Source organism: Oryctolagus cuniculus, chromosome 2, assembly GCF_051225735.1.
Source record: "Oryctolagus cuniculus isolate XC-2025 breed Fujian yellow rabbit chromosome 2, ASM5122573v1, whole genome shotgun sequence".
NCBI classification, from domain to species: domain Eukaryota; kingdom Metazoa; phylum Chordata; class Mammalia; order Lagomorpha; family Leporidae; genus Oryctolagus; species Oryctolagus cuniculus.
This window is the reverse complement of record NC_142868.1, coordinates 46,203,763-46,220,456: the sequence shown is the minus strand read 5'-3', so window position 1 is coordinate 46,220,456 and position 16,694 is coordinate 46,203,763. Positions and strand designations below refer to the sequence as shown.

The window sequence follows — 16,694 nt, the reverse complement described above, 5'->3', positions numbered from 1 at the left end:
AGTGAGAGTCAAGTTGGGAGTTGATAATTTTTTTTTTTTTTTTTACAGAGGATCAGTTTAGTATGCATTAAGTAAAGATTTCAACAGTTTGCACCCCCATAGAAACACAAAGTGAAATATATTGTTTGAGTACTCGTTATAGCATTAAATCTCAATGCACAGCACATTAAGGACAGAGATCCTACATGAGGAGTAAGTGCACAGTGACTCCTGTTGTTGACTTTACCAATTGACACTCCTGTCTATGGCATCAGTAATCTCCCTATGCTCCAGTCATGAGTTCCCAAGGCTATAGAAGCCCTCTGAGTTCTCCGATTCTTATCTTGTTTAGACAAGGTCATAGTCAAAGTGGAGGTTCTCTCCTCCCTTCAGAGAAAGGTACCTCCTTCTTTGAAGACCTGTTCTTTCCACTGAGATCTCACTCACAGAGATCTTTTGCCAGAGTGCCTTGGCTTTCCATGCCTGAAATACTCTCATGGGCTTTTCAGCCAGATCCGAATGCCTTTAGGGCTGACTCTGAGGCCAGAGTGCTATTTAGGACATCTGCCATTCTATGAGTCTGCTGGGTATCTCACTTCCCATGTTGGATCACTCTCCCCTTTATTTATTCTATCGGTTAGTGTTAGCAGGTACTAGACTTGTTTATGTGCTCCCTTTGACTCTTAGTCCTTTCATTATGATCAATTGTGAACTGAAATTGATCACTTGGAATTGTGAGATGGCATTGGTACATGCCACCTTGATGGGATTAAATTGGAGTCCCCTGGTATGTTTCTAACTCTACCATTTGGGGCAAGTCAGCTTGAGCATGTCCCAAATTATATATCTCTTCCTTCTCTTATTCCTACTCTTATGTTTAACAGGGATCACATTTCAGTTAAATTTCAACACTTAAGAATAACTGTGTGATAATTACAGAATTAAACCAGTCATATTAAGTAGAACAGACAAAAAAACTACTAAGAGGGATAATGTATTAAGTTGTTCATTAACAGTCAGGGCTATGCTGATCAAGTCACCGTTTCCCATAGTGTCCATTCCACTTCAACAGGTTTCCTTTTTGGTGTTCAGTCAGTTGTCACTGATCAGGGAGAACATATGGTATTTGTCCCTTTGGGACTGGCTTATTTCACTCAGCATGATGTGTTCCAGATTCCTCCATTTTGTTGCAAATGACTGGATTTCGTTGTTTCTTACTGCGGTATAGTATTCTAAAGAGTACATATCCCATAATTTCTTTATCCAGTCTACCGTTAATGGGCATTTAGGTTGGTTCCAGGTCTTAGCTATTGTGAATTGAGCTGCAATAAACATTAGGGTGCAGACCGCTTTTTTGTTTGCCAATTTAAATTCCTTTGGGTAAATTCCAAGGAGTGGGATGGCTGGGTCGAATGGTAGGGTTATCTTCAGGTTTCTGAGGGATCTCCGGACTGACTTCCATAGTGGCTTGACCAGTTTGCATTCCCACCAACAGTGGGTTAGTGTCCCTTTTTCCCCACATCCTCGCCAGCATCTGTTGTTGGTAGATTTCTGAATGTGAGCCATTCTAACCGGGATGAGGTGGAACCTCATTGTGGTTTTGATTTGCATTTCCCTGATTGCTAATGACCTTGAACATTTTTTCATGTGCCTGTTAGCCATTTGGATTTCCTCTTTTGAAAAATGTCTATTGAGGTCCTTGGCCCATCTCTTAATTGGGTTGTTGGTTTTGTTTTTGTGGAGTTTCTTGATCTCTTTGTAGATTCTGGTTATTAACCCTTTATCTGTTGCATAGTTTGCAAATATTTTTTCCCATTCTGTTGGTTGTCTCTTCACTCTCTTGACTGTTTCTTTTGCAGTACAGAAACTTCTCAATTTGATGCAATCCCAATAGTTGATTTTGGCTTTGACTGCCTGTGCCTCCCGGGTCTTTTCCAGAAATTCTTTGCCTGCACTGATCTGAAGCCAGCAACCAGGAGCTTTCTCCAGGTCTCCCATGCAGGTGCAGAGGCCCAAGGACTTGGGCCACCTTCTACTGCTTTCCCAGGCCATAGCAGAGAGCTGGATTGTAAGTGGAGCAGCCGGGACTCGAACCAGCGCCATTATGGGATGCTGGCACTGCAGATGGCAACTTTACCTGCTACACCACAGCACTGGCCCCAAAGCTTTTCTATTTTAGATCTACTAGAAGCAGGGATTTGGCAGATTCTTTCCCCATTATTTGGCAAGTATTACTTAAAGTAATGATGAAAAACATTGGTGCTGACTTCTTAGCAGCAGCCAAGACACTGGATTTTTAGAGCCTTTTTGTTTGGGGATTTCTCACTCAAAGAGGGCACACTGTTAAGAGGTGGCTGGATTGAGGTTCTTGTCTCTGACACAAGAAGCGATTTGAGGAAAAGAGGTAGGTAAAAGTCACCAGAGGAACGAGATTTATTTTCATGCCAGGCGAAAAGTACACACTCAAGGAAGAGTGGCATATTCAGTGAAGTTCAGCTCCATCTTTTTATATAACCTGGAGGCATAGGAGCTTGTGTCTGGGATGGGGGTTAATGAAAAAGTCAAAAAGAGTGGAGTTTGGTGTGAGGCTTGAGTACTGCCCATTTCCTTGTCCTTTTTGGGAAATCTTAGTAGAGTCATGGCATCAGACACATGATGGGACTGGGAGTATCAGCCATGATAATTGTATTATAATAACCATCTGGTTAGCTAAAGCTCATCACGGGGACAAAGCGGGCTGCCATGTTGGTTATTTTTGAACAGCATCAGTTCTAAGTAGAGATTTTGCAGTTTTCCACTATTTAGGAGGGGAGAGTTGAGTGAGGCTTTAGGGAGGGCCTGGCAACCTCAGATCCTCCTTGCTAGTTCTTTATATCATCTTTTCCCCTCCTCAGATTTTTCAGCCCTTAATCTTTATGGAAGATCAAGGGAGAAAGGTCCATCTTCTGTTACCTCTTCATGTTGTACCAGAGCCTCACCTTTGCCTAGCCAGGGAACAAAAATTCCTTGCCAACTGATCTAAAAGTTCCATTGGAGGAAGTAGAAGTTCAGTACCAGTTGTTGGTAATTTCTGGAATCCATACACAACTATCATTTTTACATGGAACTGTTAAATTCTGGAAGAGACAAATTTAACAATTAGGATGGGGGCTGGCACTGTGGTGTAGTAGGTTAAGCCTCTGCCTGTGGTGCCAGCATCCCATATGGGCACTGGTTTGTGTCCCAGCTGCTCCACTTCCCATCCAGCTCCCTGCTAATGGCCCAGTAAAGCAGTGGAAGATGGCCCAAGTGCTCTGGCCGCTGCAGCCATGTAGGAAACCTGGAAGAAGTTCTTCGCTCCTGGATTCGGATCAGCCCTGCCCCAGCCATTTTAGCCATTTGGGAGTGAACCAGTGGGTGGAAGACCTCTCTCTCTGTCTGTAACTCTGCCTTTCAAATAATTAAATACATCTTTAGGAGGGGAAAAAAAAAGACAATTAGTATCAGTATACATGGGCCAAAAAAGAGCAAGAGTAAGAACCATGTCAGAGAAGGGAGAGCACTTTTTGTGGCTTTCCAAGTGGTGGAAGCTGTGGGACTTCCTTTACCAAAATCGTGGAGCACCTTGGTTTAATCATAAATCCTTTTGTTATCTTTTTTCATAATCCTACCATTGTTAGTCTAAGTGTAGCAGGTTTTATTAATCACTGCAGTTCTCAACCCTCTTCTGCCAGAAAGTAATCTAGGCTAGTCAGTTGTCTGTGAGTACTTTGGGGAATCTAAAGAATCTTGTAGTTGCTCTAGGGCTTGGCCAGCAGCCTGGGCTGTTGTCCAATGGAGCACACAGATTTCTCAAAGCAACGTCATGGTATATAATGAGATTTTCTCCTTTCTGTTGTGATAGAAAAGTGTACCAGGGGGTTTTCCTGCTGGTGACAGTTTTCCAACAAAGATCGGAGAAAAGGTAGGAGAAACATGTAAGCAATGGAACAGCTTTAATGTTTCTGTCTTTATGGAGAAGTTCACAGTGAAAACAAAAATTTTACTTACCTTTTAGCATTTTGAAGATAAGCATGTTCTCAGTTGGCCCACAAGGGTAGACAGAATTATCCTCTGGGTGTGTCTGTGAAAGACTCAAGGGATAGAGTTGTTTTTTTGTGCTTTTTTGTTTGTTTTTTGACAGGCAGAGTGGACAGTGAGAGAGAGACAGAGAGAAAGGTCTTCCTTTGCCGTTGGTTCACCCTCCAATGGCCACCATGGCCGGCGCGCTGCAGCCGGCACATCACGCTGATCCGAAGCCAGGAGCCAGGTGCTTCCTCCTGGTCTCCCATGCGGAGGCCCAAGGACTTGGGCCATCCTCCACTGCACTCCCTGGCCACAGCAGAGAGCTGGCCTGAAAGAGGGGCAACCAGGACAGAATCCGGCGCCCCAACCGGGACTAGAACCCGTTGTGCCGGCGCCGCAAGGCAGAGGATTAGCCTAGTGAGCCATGGCGCCGGCCAAGGGATAGAGGTTTTGTTTTGTTTTGGGGGGGGGGGGGATAGAGTTTTAATTCTTCACATATTTACCCAGCTAGAAATTCCTTGTAGTTTAACTGCAGTAGGAGGGCTAAGTAGCACCTGGTAGAGCCCTTTGCATTTAGACTGTAATTGATCAGAGAGGGGAATCTGTCTCCCAAGATTTTAACAAAACTAAATCTCCTGGTGAGATTGGTTGTTCACAATTTTTGGACTGCAGTGCTGGGAGAATCTTGTTGCTGTATTCTGTTATAGTCAGCCTTCGGCACCTGACCTAAATTGATAGTATGTTCTATATGATCTTGGGTATCTGAATCAAAGAGGCTTTTGGAGGTGAGAAAGGCTCTGCCATAGATATTTCAAAACGGCTAAGCTGTAAAGTAGCCTTGAGTCCATATTCATCAGGCAGATGCTTGAACCAGGATTGTGAAATCTCTTGGCATATCTTGGCCACAGTCCTTTTAAGATAATGATTGGCCCATTCAGCCTTGCCTGAGGATTGGGCTTCCAAAAGGCATAGAGGAGGGAGGAGATTCTCAAGTGGTGGCAATCTGCTCATTACTTTAGAGACAAAGGAGGGGACGTTGTCATTCTGGAGGGACTTGGAGGTTATTTCTTTTAGTAGAACTCTGGATAATTCCTGTGACTTTTTTTGTTTGGCTCCCAAAGGCTTCTCTCCATCCAGTGACAATATCAAGACTAATATTTGTAAACATTTTTTTGGTACATTGTTAGTGAAGTCTGTCTGACAGTCTTCACCAGGATAGGTTCCTGTCCTTTGTATGGGAGTGATTAGGGGAGGTGGTTTAATGTGCTGCCAAGGTTATTTTATAGACAGAGGGGACAGGTTAAGGGTAACTTTATTTATAACAGAATGTAGTCCTTTTCCTCCGAAGACACAAGAGAGTATTTGAATTATGGCTTCTCTTCCCAGTTTGAACTTAAAGATGCTGGCCTAAAGTCAATTTGATGGTTTCCTCTACCAAACAGTGGTATCAGCAACTGCCCTCAACCACCAGACCATTCTACAGACACTGAGCCCAGCTGTTTAGAAAAGTAGGCCACTGGTCACAGAAGTGGGCCCAGTTTTTGAGAGAATACATCAAGGACTAGCTCTTGCCTTTCAGCTATGGAGTAAATTACTTGAATCAATTAGTAATCCCAGCACAGAGGCCATTGTCACAAGACCCTGAATCTTTTGAAAAATCTCATGTTGTTTTCCTGTTCATTAAGTGAGTCAGTATCAGGACCCTGTAAGGTTTCTCATAGGGGTTTGGCTAACAACCCAAATCCTGGAATCCAGATCTTTCAGAAGCCTGCCATCCCCAGGAATATTCTCAACTGTTTCCTTGTGGTGGTCCTACATGTCAACCTTTAGTTCAAGTGGTAGGACACAGTTTCCTGGGATCAGAATGTATCTCAGGTAGGCTACTATTGTTTAGAGATCTTGGCTTTGACTGGGGGAGCTTTTATATCTTCCTTCCCCTAAAAAATCTAAGGACTGAATGGTGTTTTCATGTGAGTCCTCCATAGAGGGACTGCAGATGAGTATATCATCTATATATTCTAAAATGGCTCTTTAATTTGAGCTAAGTTCCTTGGCAAGGGCATTGCCAAACAAATGAGGGTTATCTCTGAAGTCTCAAGGAAGGACTGTCCAGGGAAACCGTTGAGTCACATTTAAGGATGTATCAAAGCCAGTCACGGCTCTATGAGAGCCCTGTCCATAGATCGGATTGGATCTGGTGTCCCAAAAACTTGACCACATCCTTTGATGTCCCAGACATACCTGGAAGCCCCTTTGTTTACCAATTCAGATTTGGCATTCCCAAATCTCAGATATAATCCATGCACCTGAGCCTCCTGAAGCCTCTTCACTTTTCCCAGGCATCCGTGGCCCCCAGGACTTTTCATGTGAGGGAAGGATGTTTGGACCTGCTCACAGGGGATCTTAGGTCTCATTTTCAACATTTTAGCAAAGTAGTAGCAAGCTTAGCACTGCAGGTCCAGCCTTTAGTGAACTGATATGACTGTAAAAAGAATCCTGAAAGTTATCAGTTGAAGGGAGGCTAGAGGTTTCTTCTTTTGAAGAATACAGAGAAACTCTCAAATGGAGAATTCCTTGGAGCCCTCATCAGTCATATCCCAGGACCATCTAGCGCTCATTCTGGGCATTGCTAGATATGGGCAGTGACCATACTGTAACAAATGACAAAGAGAACCACAAAGTAAAGTGGTGGTGTCAGGGTCATTTTGATGTTAAAACCAGGAGTGTAGGGGTGGCTGTGTGCCAGAGAGTTTTCCGAGACAGCAAGATTATCTGTGGTCAGAGGATGACAGGATTTTTGTGTCACATGAAGGCAGAGGCTTACCCATGGGAACAAAACACCTCACTGGTAAGAATGATCAAATACACCATGAAGCACTGTTCCTGAAGGAGCAAAAAGGCTAAGAGTTTAGAAGGCATAAGAGAGATTAGGCAATGTAGAAAGTCCGTAGTCAGATGGTGATAGAAACGGTGGACCCGCTAGGCACTGCATGTCTTGGGAGCAAGTTCCAACCAGTCCTAAAACTGCTTCACAAGGACTCCAAGTTGTCCAGTGTGCACAGTGTCAGCCACAGTGTTCCTCCCCTAATAGTCCCTGGAGGGGCCAGACATGGTTGGGTTAAGAGGAGTTAGTCCATAAAGGGTCAGAGCAGGGTGAAGAAGGGGAGGATAGCAGAATGAAACCAAGACTCTCAAGCACAAGAGAGTCGAGAGTCCAGAGAAAGACCACCAGGCGATGTCTGGGAGGGCTTTCAACTGCTGCTGCTTCCTGGATAGCTTGCACTAATGTCATGCTGGGTTCACGTTCTTGTCTCCAACACAAGATGGATTTTGAGGACAAGTCATAGGCAAAGGTGAGTAAAGGAACAAGATTTATTTTCATGTAAAGAAAAAGCTCACCTTTAAGAAGCAGGGCAGGCATACTCGAAGAGAGAGGTGTACCCAACAAGGTTTGAGTCCCTTTATGTGACCTGGAGGTGTGCAGGAGGGAGATCTAAAGGTGAATATTCATAAGGGGGCGGGGGTTGGGGCGAGACTTGAGCACCACTCATTTCCTTGCCCTTTTGTTTTTAAATCTTGGAAATATTGTGGTATCAAGTGCATGATGAGATTAGGAGTGTCAACCATGGTAATTTTATTATAATGACCTCAGAATTAGCTAAAGGTCATCATGGTGATGAAACTGTCAGCCATGTTGGGTGTTTCTGGCATGTGGCAGTTTCACTGCATAGAAAGAAGGGGAGGACTGGCAACCTCAGCTTCGCCTTGCTAGATACCTCCTTATCTACACGAATACACAGGGAATTTCTGACTTAGTCATTCTGGCTTAAGCTATTGTCTCTGACCAACAGCTCACATCTCTAAGAGAGTAATTAATGGAATTAGAACTTTAGATTGTGCCCTGCACTGATGTACGCCATCCTCTGCCTCCCTAAGCAACTAGTTATGAAGTTTATCCACCATTTATAATAAATCACTGTGTTTAGAACTTCCAACCCAAAAGCCCCAAATCTATAGTCTATGTGGTCTCTGACCTTTTACTACAAATCCTATGAATTAGTGGCTGTTTGGGTTACTAATTGTTGTAACACATCACCACGTGTTGTAGTGGCTTAAAACAATAACCACTTTATTTATTAAGAACTCTGCATCAGAAATTCATCAGAGAACAGAGGGGCTGCTTCATCTGTGTTCATGATGTTGAAGGCCTCTAGTTGGATGACTTAAGTGGCTGGCAGCTAGCGATTGAAGATGGTTTATCTGAAGTCCTAGTCCTTTAAACAGCTGGGGCTGTCAGCATGAGCACCTTGGTTCTTTTCTATGTCCTCCACTTGACTTGGGCATCTCATAGCACAGTGGTTAGGTTCTAAGAGCAAAGAAGTGAAATCCTAGGCTTAGGGATCTGTAGTATAGTTATCTATTATGTAATAAATTACCCAAAATCTTTCAGTTTTAGTATATGTGCTGCTGAAGTGAGCACTGCCCCAAATCTTAGAAGCTGAACCAAGCTTTTAATATACCATAGTTTCTTTAGGTCGGGAATCCAAGAGTGACTTAGCTGGATTCCTCTCTCTCAAAGTCTTTCAGAAAGCCAGGGTGTCAGGGCTGTAATTTCTCTAGGTTCAGTTGGAACTGCAGACAATGCCTTTACCGCTATGCCACAGCGCCGGCCCTTGGGGTCGTTTGAGAGACTGCATACTGCAATGTGACTTCTGCCCCATTCTGCTGGTTAGTCATTAGGCCAAGCCATATTTAAGGGGAGAGGAAACAAATTCCATCTCAGAAGATTTGCTGGCTACTATCTTTGGAAGCTGTCAAGTACAGTGGTAGAGTATGTTTTCTTTGTGATTAATAGGCATAGTCCTTTGTACAAGAAACTTGGACTCTGTAGGGCAAACCTGTATTCTAGTGTTCCTGTCCCAATCCCAATGTAAGATTTTCATATAGCCAGTCATGGCAACATATTTTCACCTCACCCTATTCTAAGCAAAGTTTTGCTGCTACAAAAACAAATACCTTCATCTCACCCTTTGTGTGCCATCTCTCTACCAGAAGAACATTCTTCTATTTCCCCTTGTAAAACTATTTCATATCTGATGCTTTAGTTGTATGATACTGGCCATTTACATCTTCCTTCTACATTATGAAATATAGAAGACCGTCTTTGGGCTCAGGGTACATGGTTTTCCTTTGGGTGTTCCTTGCCCTGATCAACATGCTTTCCCTCCCACCAACACTTGAAGACACTTAATGTACTGTAGTCGATTTTTTTTTTATTTGGAAAGTTGGTGAATTGTGCTTGGCATAAAATTTGCCATTTTAATCATATTTACCACTATTTTCAAAACTTTCAGCATCTCAAACTGTGAATCCATTAAGCAGTAACTCTCAGTTCCCCCAACATACTTTCTATCTCTGTGAAGTAGAATATTTGTCCTTGTGTTTGGCCTATTTTATTTAGTATAATGTCTTCAAGATTTGTCCATGCTTTAGCTTGCATCCAAATTTGATTTAACTGCAGAATGACATTCTGCTAATATGTCTGCACTACATTTTGTTTATCTTCCATCCAGTGAACAACAGGATGGTTTCTACCTTTTGCCCACTATGAATAATGTTGCTGTGAACATTGCTATACAAATACCTGAGTCCGTTTCCCATTATTGGACATACACAGAGTACATCAAAAAGTTTATGGAAAAGTGAGTCAAAATATTTACTTTGGTACAAAAACTTTTGAAATCCATGCATAGTTTTTCATAATATGCACGTTCTATTAACTTTTTGTTATTGCCCTTCATACAACCAAAAGTAGAATTGATGGGTCAAATGGTAATTCTGTTTAACTTTTTGAGGAACTACTAAACTGCTTTCCACAAATAGGGCACAAGGTTTCCTAGTTCTCCACATCTTCACCAACACCTATTATTTTCCTTTTTAAAAAATAATATCCATCCTAGTAGGTGTGGAATTGTATTTTATTGAGTTTTCACTTTTGTTTCCTTACTGATTAATGATATTGAACATCTTTTTATGTGCTTGTCTCGTGTTTTTTCTTTAGAGAAATGTCTATTCAAATTCAAATCATTTATTAATTGAATTGTTTTGATTCATAGTTCTTCATATTTCTGGGTATTAGATTTTTATAAGATGTGGTTTAGAGAATTTTTTCCCATTCTTTGTGTTACTGTTTTACTTCCTTAATCATTTCCTTGCATGTGCAAAAAATTTTTTTATAAAGTTCTGTTTCTGCTTTTCTTTTGTTACTTGTGCTTTTGTTGTCATGTTTAAGAAATCATAGTATCCTTTTATAATCCTTTTTATTTTTGTGATGCCAGTAGTAATAACCCCTCTTTCATTTCTGTTTTAGTGATTTGAATCTTCTCTTTGTTTACCAATCCAGGTTAAAGATTTGCCAGTTTTCTTGTTCTTTTCAAAAAATGAACTTTTGTTTTTGGAGATTTTTTCTTTTGTTTTTCTATTCTTCAATCTCTATCGTTTCCTTCTTTCTGCCAGCTTCGTTATAGTTTGCTCTTCTTTTGCTAGATTCCTAAGGTATAGAGTAGGTTATTGATCTGAGATCTTTTTTATTGTAAGCATTTACAGCTATAAATTTCACTCTTGAGCACTGCTTTTACTGCATCCTGTAAGTTTTGGAATGTTGTATTTTCTTTTTGTTCTCAAGATATTTTCTACTTTTCCTCATTATTTCCTCTTTGGTCCATTAGTTCCCAGTGTGTTGTTTAATTCCTACATATTTATGAATTTCTCAGTTTTTCACCTGTTGATTTCTAGTTTCATTCCATTGTGATTGGAAAACATACTTTTAGGCTTTTAAATCTGTTTTATGGCCTGACATAATGATCTATCCTGAAGAATGTTCTTTGTGCAGGTCTGAAAAATGTGTATTCCGCTATTGGTGGTGGCATAAACTATATATGCCTGAAGTTTCCACTCCTATTTTTTTTTTTTTTTTGAAGGGAAAGGGTTTATTGGAGGAAGGGGCAAAGAAGGAAAGAGAGGAGAGAGAGATTGAGGGAGAGATAGAGGGAGAGAGAGATCAGGAGACGGAGAGAAAGAGAGCCATGTGTAAGTAGGAGCAGCGAATCCCATTAGGATGGGAGTGGAGCTGACACCAGTGGTTGGGCCATGTGGTCACCTGGCTTCCAGCAGTGGCGGCGGGGGCTAGAGCCTAGGTTGGTGTCAGGGTGTAGGTCGCGACATAGATGAGACTGCGCTATTTTACTAACATTCCCCCCTTTTGTTTTTTATAAAGCAAGAGTTATATGGGATTACATTAGCCCAAAAAGTCCAGGAGGGGTATAGGGACGATGATCTGTCTTTAGAGCTACTTCCTGCTGAAATGGGATGATGTTTCAAGCTGCTGTCTCCTGGGTGGGGAGCCGAGTATATCCCTGTAGCAGCATTTGGTTGACTGCCTGGTTGCTGAAGGCCTTGGTTTGTTCCATTATCAACTCCTGTAAACACTTAAGCAGACACAGTAGTATAAAAGACAGGGTGAGAATAGCAACCGATGATCCTAAGAGTGGCATTAACCAGGTAATGAGAGGATTTCATAGAGGAGAGGAAATGAGGGGTGGGGTCTCTGGACCCTTGTGAAGACTCATTGATGGGTGTGGTTTAAAGCTGATCCCAGCCAAGACCTGGAGAAAAGCCACTCATCTTTTGCGGGTAGAGGGTTTTGTCTGTAGAGAAATTCTAAACAATCATACAACATTAAGTGGGGGAGAGTATAACTGTTTTCCCCTCAATCCTGTCAACTTTTGCTTCTTATATTTTGGGGCACTGTGGTTAAATGCATGTATGTTTGCAATTATATAAATCTTGCTGTTTGGATTGAATGTTATCAATGTTCTTTGTCTCTTGTAACATTTTTGTATTAAAATCTGTTCTGTCTGATACTAAGATGGCCTCTTTGGCTCTCTTTGTTACTATTTTCTTACTCATTACCTTGGGGATTACAATTAACATTTAAATTTGTAATAATAGCAACTTTGTTTTAATAGTATATTTTAGTAGTATTGCTTCTTTTTTTTTTTTTTTTTTTTTTTTTTTTTTTTTTTTTTTTTGACAGGCAGAGTGGACAGTGAGAGAGAGAGACAGAGAGAAAGGTCTTCCTTTGCCGTTGGTTCACCCTCCAATGGCCACCGCAGCCTGCGCGCTGCGGCCGGCGCACCGCGCTGATCCGATGGCAGGAGCCAGGAGCCAGGTGCTTTTCCTGGTCTCCCATGGGGTGCAGGGCCCAAGCACTTGGGCCATCCTCCACTGCACTCCCTGGCCACAGCAGAGGGCTGGCCTGGAAGAGGGGCAACCGGGACAGAATCCGGCGCCCCAACCAGGACTAGAACCCGGTGTGCCGGCGCCGCTAGGCGGAGGATTAGCCTAGTGAGCCGCGGCGCCGGCCAGTAGTATTGCTTCTATACATCGCTGTTCCTCCCCCTTTATATTGTCATTGTCACAGTTTACATGTTTATAAATCTATATGACTGGACACAGAGGTACAATTACTTTCTGAATTCGCCTTTTAAATTATAAAGAGGAGTCATAAACCAAAAGTACAAATACTGGCTTTTTCATAAGTAATTACCTTTTCCAGTGTTCCTTATTTCTTCCTGTGCTTTCAAGTTACTGTCTAGCGTCATTTCAACTGAAGGACTCCCTTCAGCATTTTAGTAAATGTGCTGCTGAAGCGAGCACTCCATCAGCATTTCTTGCAGAACAGTCTAGTGGAAACAAATGCCCTTGGCTTTGGAAATGTCTTAATTTCTCCTTTTTTCTTATAGTTTTGCCATATATGGAATTTTTGGTTGATGGGTTTTTCTTTCAGCATTTTAAATTTATCATCCACTGCCCTCTGACCTTCATGATTCGTATTATCGGCTGTTAGTCTTATTGAATACTCCTTGCATATGAAGAATTGCTTCTCTCTTGCTGTTTTCCAAGATTCTGCCTTTGGCTTTTGACAGTTTGGTGATAACGTGTCCTATTGTGGATCTCCGAGTTGGTTCTACTTGGAATTTTCTGGGCTTCTCACTATGTGTAGGCTCATGTCTTTCATCAAGTTTGGAGGAATTTTCAGCCACTTCTTTAAGTACTTTTTCTACCCTTTGTGTCCCTCATCTCCCTCTGAGACTCCAGTGATGTGTAGTACATTGGTGTGTAAGATACTATTCCACAGATCCTTCAGGTACTGTTCATTGTTCTATATTCTTGGCTGTTTCTCCTGCTCAGAATTAATTCAGTTGCATTAGCTTCAAATTCACTGATTTTGTCCTCTGCCTGCTCCTATATCTCATTGAACCCCACTAGTAAATTTTCTGTTTGTATTGCCATTATGTCTCTGCTCCAGAATTTCTACTCCTTTTTATCATTTCTCTTTATTGACTTTGACTTTATTCATGCAATGTTCCCTGATATCCTTTAGTTCTTTGTTCATAATTTCCTTTAGTTCCTTAACCATATTTAATACAGTTGATTTGTGTCGTTGACTAATAATTCCAATGTCTGGGCTTCCTTTCTCCCTGTGAATAAGTCATCTTTCCTTTTTTGTTTTAATGCTTTGTAGGTTTTTGTTGAGCTAGACATCTGAGAATTATAATGTGGTAACTCTATAAATCAGATTCTTCCCCTCCTCAGGGGCACTGCAGTCATCCATTTGTGTAGCTATTTTTGCAAAGTCTGTATTCCTTTCTGTGTGTGGTCACTGAAATTTCTGTGACCTGAGAGGGTTTTCCATGAGTCTCTGGCTCCCAGTCCCTCCCCCAAGAAAAGGCTGTCTGTCTCTTCAGATCTTCTAATAAACCCTACCAGGGAAGCCAGCACAGCCAGAGGGGGCCAGAACAAATGCAGCCGTCTGCACTGATTATCCAGGAACCTCAAACAGAACAAAGGGCAGGTCCAGACTTTGAGTGGACTAGGTCCTTGCTGCGCACCTTCATTCCAGGTAACTTCTCTAGGAACGCAGAGCCCTCCCTGTAGCTGGAGGGGTTGGTGGATGGTGCGTGCTGCCTTCCTCTCTCTTCATCAAGCACTCCCCTAGTGGCTGTAGTATCTTAGAGGTTCCAGCATCCCAAAATAGCTGATTCTGGTTGTTTCAGTGGAAGGCCTGATCTCTGGAACTCTTTGCTTCACCATTTTCCCTCTCAAAGAGACTGAAAATAGAAGGGATCCCTCTTCCTCCTCTCAGGTTATAAAATAACACAGTCTTTAACTTCTGCAGAGACACGCTGTGTCCACTTGATTGTGGACAAGAGCAAAGCAGTGAGAAAATGTGACACAGCAAGCATTCCACACTGGTGGGAACAGACCCACTGCATTTTTGAGTCAAATGATTGTGCTCTCTCCTGTGTTAGCTAATGGTCCAGCTTTCATGTTAAGAAGAAACTTGCTAAGAGCAATGAAAATAACTACCAGCATCACCCATCTATAAGTAACGATGGTAGTTTCTGTGTGCTTGCTTTTTGTTTACCTACTTCTATTATTTTTCCATTCTTGATTTCTAATTATCCTGTCTAGCCCTTCAAAAATCTACAGAGGAATCTAGAGTCTGCGCCCCAGCAGCCTATTCTGAGGGATTCTTTGTATTTCTAAGGTAATGGGGAATAATGTAATATAATGTATTAATTACTGACAATAATAAGCTGCTTTGAAGAGCTAAGACTACATGGACTAACAATTTTGTGAGTTTTTTAACATAGAAAAAAATCAAAGATTTAGGGTCATTGAGTTAGTTGGTTCATTTTTAAACGTTAAGAATCAAAACCTTTCCAACTTAGCCCTATTAGTGTGAATTACTAAAGTGTGAAGTAAAGTGTGAAATAATGTTTATATCGGTGAGATATGAAAAAATCTCATTTCAGTAGCAAATGAAATGAAAGTAATGATTATATTTACTTGTACTAATGCTGCTGGGCAAATATCAAGCCCTCAATACATAGGTGGTTAATTGAACCCAGAAGTAATTAAAACAGTTTTGTTTCTATTTCACTTTTTAAATGGTCATGAATCATTATCTCAATTTTCGTGTCTTATCAAAAACCAGGTTTAGGTTTCAAAAGGTAGACTTAATATATTTTCTCTCTCCAGGTTTGGCTGTGAGAGTGTGATATAGGCTCTGTTTTAATTCAGTCCAGTAGCACATTGGTAGTCATAAAAGGACAGCCTTGTGGCCTAACAAAGGAAGTGTCAAAGAACAGGAGTGTATCACCAGATACCTGATTCATTATCCTGATTCAGACATGAAAATATCTAAATTATTAGGCCAAAGTTTTCTTTTCCTTGAATAATTCAAGTACATAAAACTGCAGTTTCCAGTCTTCTGGTACATATTCAGTAAATACTTGATCAATTAAGTGGCCTACATTAATAATTCCACGTTCTTTCATTGTCATTGGAATCATAACCCAAGTTATTGTTTGCAGTTTTCTCATCAGTCTGAAAAACTGATTTGTTTCCCCATTTAAACAAGAATCAACATAGTTGAAACTACTTAATCTTGCCCCCCTTTCATTTTTAAAGGTTTTCTCTGAAGTATAACACATAGACAAGAAGTCCACAAAATTTAAACTGTGAATTGTTTAACCAATGCCTATGTGTCTTAGTACATTAAATACCTAAGACTGAGCATGAACAATTGAAATTTATTTCTTAAATTCCTGGATGCTGCAAGGTCCTACAGGTGGCAACAGATTCAAGTACTGGTGAGGGCCCTTCCTCAGGGACAGCACCTTCCATTTGTCCTCACGTGGCTGAAGGTTCCTCAAGCTCTTTCCAAGACCACTGATCCCATTCATGAAGGCTCCACCCCATGACCTATTCACCTCCCAAAGACCCCGCCTCTTAAGACTGGGTATTGAATTTCAGCGTGGATGTGGTTATGCACACATGCACACACTGTAGCACTATGTAACCCCACACTAAAAACAAACAGCGTCCAAGAACCGCTCCTGTTGACCATTCCCAATAGTAATCCTTTGCCCTTCTTGCCTTCTTCTTTCCTCCTAATATCCTTTTTTCTCATTTTCTTCTTGTATTTATATTTTTATTTTATTTTATTTTATTTTATTTTATTTTATTTTATTTTTTTGACAGGCAGAGTGGACAGTGAGACCGAGAGAAAGGTCTTCCTTTACCGTTGGTTCACCCTCCAATGGCCGCCACGGCCGACGCGCTATGGCCGGAGCACCGCGCTGATCCGAAGGCAGGAGCCAGGTGCTTCTCCTGGTCTCCCATGGGGTGCAGGGCCCAAGCGCTTGGGCCATCCTCCACTGCCTTCCCAGGCCACAGCAGAGAGCTGGCCTGGAAGAGGGGTAACCAGAACAGAATCCGGCGTCCCGACCGGGACTAGAACCCGGTGTGCCGGTGCCGCAGGTGGAGGATTAGCCTAGTGAGCCGTGGCGCCGGCTCTTGTCCAGCATATTTATGCTGTATTTGCTACCCACCCATTATGTGCATCGGTGCTTGTGTTCAAGTAACCCTTATTTTACTCAATAGTGGCCCCATACTATGAGAGTAGCGATGCTGGCAATTCAGATGTGACAAAGAGAAGCTGTAAAGTACTTCCTTTAAGTGAAAAAATGAAAAGTGGAAAGTTCTCAACTTAGTAGTCTCAGTTTATGGCCTTTTTATTTTTTTTAATAAGATCTATAATA

At 41.8% G+C, this 16,694-nt stretch overlaps 1 protein-coding gene across 6 annotated transcripts in view; it reads left to right on the top strand.

Annotated features, from left to right (window-relative positions):
• The window catches only part of ELP3 (elongator acetyltransferase complex subunit 3), a 119,430-nt gene that overhangs the window by 84,598 nt on the left and 18,138 nt on the right, over positions 1–16,694 (top strand). For 3 of the 6 annotated variants that reach the window (XM_089325448.1, XM_017337875.4, XM_089325446.1), the window contains one exon: positions 14,560–14,635. The exons of the other annotated variants lie outside the window; for them this stretch is intronic. In XM_089325448.1, the coding sequence (XP_089181574.1) occupies positions 14,560–14,635 (76 nt within the window). The remainder of the gene's footprint in view (positions 1–14,559; positions 14,636–16,694) is intronic. 6 annotated transcript variants of the gene reach the window in all.